This window comes from Colius striatus, chromosome 1 (assembly GCF_028858725.1).
Source record: "Colius striatus isolate bColStr4 chromosome 1, bColStr4.1.hap1, whole genome shotgun sequence".
NCBI lineage: Eukaryota > Metazoa > Chordata > Aves > Coliiformes > Coliidae > Colius > Colius striatus.
In genome coordinates, this window is record NC_084759.1 from 84,092,054 (window position 1) to 84,098,053 (window position 6,000).

The window sequence follows — 6,000 nt, forward strand, 5'->3', positions numbered from 1 at the left end:
GTATAGTGGAGGTACTGGATCATTCTCAAAGCCTGAAAATTAGGACTGAATCTAATCTTTCAGTACACTTTAGAGTATCATTTGGGTTTGAAATTGAGGCCTTGAAGCACATAATTGCTGCTCTGTTGCCTACCTGTGTGACTTTGCCTTTTTGAAGAAAAGAATGGTGATGGACACACTTATTCTGAGAAATTAATATTGATAAAAACCATGGTTCATATCAAGCACACAGTCCATAGCACAGGACGGAATAGATGTTTTGCATGACCGCAGAATGGTTGAGGTTTGAGTGGACCTCTGGAGGTCCTCTTTGTCGAACCTCACTGTTCAAGCAGGGATACCTAGAATATGTTGTCTACAACTACATCCTGGCAAGTAAACCTGGCATGTTTGCAGCAAATGGTGTTTTTTCACATTTTGATAAACTTTCTGGGGGCAGGGATTTGCTTCTGTCATTTCTCTTCAGTCTTATGGGAGTGGAATGTCATCTTAGATTGGTTTTTGAGCCATTGTCTTATTTTATAGCCTACATTGAAGACGTGGCAAGATGTGTAGACCAAAGCAAGCGGCTGATCATCGTAATGACTCCAAATTATGTGGTGAGAAGAGGCTGGAGCATCTTTGAACTGGAAACAAGGCTCCGAAACATGTTAGTCACAGGCGAGATCAAAGTGATACTCATTGAATGCAGTGAACTACGGGGAGTTATGAACTACCAGGAGGTCGAGGCCCTGAAACATACCATCAAGCTTCTTACTGTCATTAAATGGCATGGACCAAAATGCAACAAGTTGAATTCCAAGTTCTGGAAACGTTTACAGTATGAAATGCCTTTTAAGAGGATTGAACCCATCACACACGAGCAGGTTTTAGATGTCAGTGAGCAGGGGCCCTTTGGAGAACTGCAGACAGTCTCTGCAATTTCCATGGCTGCTGCCACCTCCACTGCTCTTGCCACTGCCCATCCAGACCTGCGCTCCACCTTTCACAACACATATCATTCACAGATGCGCCAGAAACACTATTATCGAAGCTATGAATATGACGTACCTCCTGCTGGCACCCTGCCGCTTACCTCAATAGGTAACCAGCATACCTACTGCAACATCCCCATGACACTTATAAATGGGCAGCGGCCGCAGACAAAAACTGGTAGGGAGCAGAACCCAGAAGAGGCTCACACAAACAGTGCGATACTGCCCCTCTTGCCACGGGAGACCAGTATATCAAGTGTCATTTGGTGACCGAAATGCAAGGGGCCCTCAACCCCCTTGATTAGGAGCTGAGTCTGCAGTCTGGTGCCTGGAACTACATCCTCGACTGCTGCTGTTAAAACATGCATTACAATCGATAACATACGAGGAAAAACAGGGTCTTGTACATATGTTTTTTGCAATTTCTTTGTAGCATCAGTCTTCCTGTTTTACCCATGCCTCTTCCCATTCACATTTTCAACTTTGTTTTATACGTCATTGGAATTTGTATATTTACATTTTTTTAAATGAAGAGACTGCTGTATAGATAGAAAACTTCTTTGCTTCATTAGTATAGTTTTAGACTTTTTGTTTGTTTGTTTTTAACCTCTCTTGGGAATGCTTGGACAAAGCTATGTTGATATCAGAGGCACCATCTGTTTTGTTGACCCGCCTAGCCTGATTCCTGAAGGCCATGCCTGCTGCAGTTCACCTTTTTTTTTGGAGAATATGTCTTCTTAGAAGGACCCCATCCCTCACTGAGCGCTCCAGTTTCATTTCTACTCCTGTAATGTGCACTGCTCCTTCCCTGTCCTTACAATGACCCCTAGTTGGGGTAATACTACAGTCTAACATGTAACTTGGTAGATACCTGTCAAACAGCAGAATATACCCAATCTGTATTGGTTGCTTCACAGTAGTGACTGCAGAGTGTGTAGAACCTAGAGATGGTTTGGGTTTTGCTTTCTTGGGTTTGGTGGGTTTTTTTAATTATTGTTTTAAGAATGATTTTGTTGTATCACCTTTGAAAATATAAAAGCAAATCCTACTTTTATCACTTCCTGGAAAAGTATTAATGTGGTTGTGGATTTTATTTTTAAGTATTTAACTTTTTCTTTTCCCCCTTTTGAAATCTTGCAAATAAAATCATTTGCATTTGTCAGGCGAGTGAGACAAGTGAGGCAATAGGCACTGAAGTGCAGAGAGTCCTGCTGATATTTACAGTGATGGCTTCCAAACCAAAGGGAAATAAAAAGACAGTATTGTAGATGGTTTGTCACTTTGTATTATAGAAAGTGTAATTTTATAAAAAAGTAAGAGCAAAAGATTATTTTGCTGTGGATTACAGAGCCCCTTTGTATTTTAATGTTCAGAAACCTGTGTTTACTTTAAAATTACATATTCAGGATCAAGAAATTTTCTTTCATTTGGTTTTAGCTTGTAATGATAAGTGAAACTTTACTAATTTCAAGATGATTTTGGTGAGAACTAAGGAACAAAAATATTATTTTCAGAATAAACTTTATTTATACAAAATTAATATTTAAAACAGACCTTGAAGTATGAAAAACAATTTATTCACTCTAATGAATAAATAAATTAATTTTATTTTTTCATATGATTCCACCTTTGAGGAGTTGCAAATAATGTGTGTACCATGGCTGCCAAGAAAGCAAACAAAATCCATTATGTTTACATCTAGATATCTTTAAGAAAAATGCTCATACTGTACTTGTACCTATGTTTTAAATACTGGAAAAGTCCTTTCTGGTTTTGGAAAAAGAGAGGCGTGGTGTTGTAGCTCTACAACTTATTCAGGCAAAGCTCTTAGTCTATGCTGGCATAAGCTGAAGAGCTGTGGTACAGTTATTGGTTGCAGCATACTGTCACGTAGCCTTGGGTTTGATATACCCTGGCAGAAATGTAACTGGTATCCTGGCAAACAGACTTGTATTGTCTATTTATGTAATTAATTAGCTTTAGATATTTTTATGATAGCTGAATGATATTGGCCAATATAATGGATGTGTGGGCTTTCTTCATCCTGATTGTCGCTATGAGAAAAGTACAGCTTGTAATATTTTGGCCTTCTTAATGAGAAGTGATGAGCAGGTAAACCACAGTTTGGAGGGTGTTTGTGGGAGTAATCCAGAACTGACAGTATGGAAGGAAGTGACTATGCTCCTGTTGTGAAACTGAAGAAATCTCAGTATCTGCATAACAAGTTAATAGAGCTTTGAGATGTGCATTGATTTAATTTGCTTTAAAATGTTTATTTCTGTGACAATTTGCTCAAGACCTTTTCTGCAATCTGTTCTTTATGTGTCTCCCTCTGGACATGTGCCAAACATCCACAAAATGGAAATGAAGCTGCCAGGCTAGACAAAATTTTAAGAAAGCTGTGCACATTTGGTTATTTTCATAGTGTAGGAAAGCTACTATTTATTTGCTCTCACGGACACCTGTCAGGTACTGATGGCATTTTCATTCATTCATTTGGATGCCAAATACCCTAGTATCCACTGAAAGCAATGTATTATTTTTTCTGCCTTCCCTTCCCCTTTACATGCCTCGGGGTAAAGACTAGGATATGGAATAAATGTAGGATGTCACTGTCTAACCACAGTCACATTTAGACTATCGGGAGGTGTTAACCACATGGGGAGTATTTTTCTGTTGTTCTATTTTTAGTGTAGATTTAAGCACTTTGAATAGCATGATTCAGGGATTAATGGATACTATTTGATATTCATACCACTTAAAAAAAAAAACTTTTCTTACAATGTTTTGTCGCAATATTAAATAAAAGAAACATAAACAAAAGAAATCACCAAACAAAACTTGAAATAAATGAAGAAGTTGCCTACAGCTTTAGAAAAATTCCTCCTCTATTAACAGCTCCGTGTGGGGAACAGTGAAGGAATCTGTTGTGTGTTCACGTGTTCTATGTTTGACAAAATTTCTGTTGGAACACAAAAATAAAATGAAAAAAAAAACAGACACCCAACCTGTCATTGCCCTAGTGCTTAGGCTCTATCATTTTTTGGTGAAGATGTTCCATTCTCTAATAATGCGGCCTGAAGTATGCATGTAATAGCCACATTTAAGGTTTAGCCATAAGCAAATAGCACTTTATTTTTAAAATTGCACAGTGTGATGATGAGAAAAATTTACTCTGCCTGGTCAGTAACTTTGGGTCTGTATGTGGATTCTATGCACATAAAATATCCAAGTGTGGTGCTTTGTCTTTGTAAGACACTCTATAATCAGGGTAGTCCTTGATATAAAACTAAGGGACTCTGTTGCACAACTTGTGGAAATACAGTATATAGGTTGTCTGAATAGCACAAACAGCTGGACACAAATGGGAGATTGTACAGTATACAGCAAAGTGTATTGCTGGGTCTGATTCTGTTCTCAGTTGCAGCAGTATGATTTAAGAGTAAATCTAACAAAGATGAATGTGTGCAAGATTTTTGTGAGAGAAGAAAATTGGAAAAGCAAAGTGAAAAGGAATTTATATTTACAGTCTGTGAGAAGCTGAAATCTTGGCTACAAGGAAACTGGCAGCAAAACATCTTCTGTATTTTAGTAGAGACCCAGTTCTCACCTAGCAGCCAACTTCAAACACTTTCAATATCATCTGGTGTAGAACTAGATACTGTTAGGCTTAGACGCAAACTAAGATTTTCCTATTACTGCACAGCTGTGAAAATCATGTGTATGTTACATAATGGGTGAGAATCAGCTTCAGTATAATTGGAAAGCTTGTTCTACCCAACTGATTAAAATTCACAAAGTTTTACTTGGATATTGTGCATTAATGCCACACTTAAATTATAGATAAAGCAGTGAGATTTGGGGAAAACTGGCCTGGTAAATAGACCTCCTTCATTCTTAAATGGAACTGAAAGAAAAAAAAAAGAAAATGTCAAGTTAGCAAGCCTAAAGAGAGTTTAATTAAAAACCAACAGAGAAAAAAAAAAATCACAGCAGTAAAGTAAGCTCAAAAATGGGATAAAGGCCAATGGAGAAGAAAGGTAAAAATACCCTTTTTTTCCACTGTATTGTGGGTTTTTTTGTCATACAAAGCTCTGTACGCTGGCTGACTGATATTTAGCAACTGGCTTTTTTCGGGGCATATCCAGACAGATCAGCAACAGAAATATGTCCCTATATGTTTAATATACTTCTGAATGACTTTGTACTTGTTAATAATCTAGCACGGAGAGTTTTTGGTGTGTCTTCCATTATTGTCATACTATCTGCAACAACCTTAGTTTATTATCCAGAGGAACTGTATTCACCCCTTATCTGATTTGATTTTACTTATCACTTTTTTTAAACCATTTCTCAGCTGAGCATGAGATTAATGAGACTGGCATCAGAAAAAAAGAAAACGATTTCGTAACAAGTCTTCTTGTATAATGAATGCTACAGGTTCCCTTGTGGGCTTTTTTTCTGTTTGATTACAGCTTTTCACCTCCTAAATAGCCATCAGAGTAGAGATTGGAGAACATTACTATATCTTTCATTTGAGATTCACTGACTTTAGTATGGAATCTGAGCTGTCATTTGTAATATAATTTTGCTGGGCTATTTCCCTCTAACTCTAGCTATATCCTCCAAGAAGACGTGTTGGGAGCATCACACTTCTCCAGCTGACCTTGGATTGATGTTCCAGAACTCGGAGTGGTTTCCCTGGGGAGTGAAACTAATAGAAATGTTTTGGCTATTGAGAGTTTTCTTATGCTTTATGTTTGCTTGACCTTTGCTCTGGACTAATAAGCTCTGTTGGTTGGGAGGTCAAGATGCCATAGAATCATGAAGTCACAGCAGAAATTACAAAGATAGGCCTGATACTTTATTTGGAAAATGTATAAGTTTCTGAAGCTACTCAGATAAATAAAAAAAGAGTATATCAAGGTTGAGGGTTATTACAACCAGCCTCATTCAAAAAGTTTATAAGCATTTTTACATTAAATAGGCAATATCCTAGATAACGTAATTCAGAAACATTCAATAG

At 37.5% G+C, this 6,000-nt stretch overlaps 1 protein-coding gene across 1 annotated transcript in view; it reads left to right on the top strand.

Annotated features, from left to right (window-relative positions):
* Positions 1 to 1,244, top strand: part of IL1RAPL1 (interleukin 1 receptor accessory protein like 1) — a 685,866-nt gene extending 684,622 nt beyond the window's left edge. Inside the window, exon 11 of the mRNA XM_061988597.1 lies at positions 526 to 1,244. Within this exon, the coding sequence (XP_061844581.1) occupies positions 526 to 1,244 (719 nt within the window). The remainder of the gene's footprint in view (positions 1 to 525) is intronic.
* The last annotated feature ends 4,756 nt before the right edge of the window (positions 1,245 to 6,000 follow it).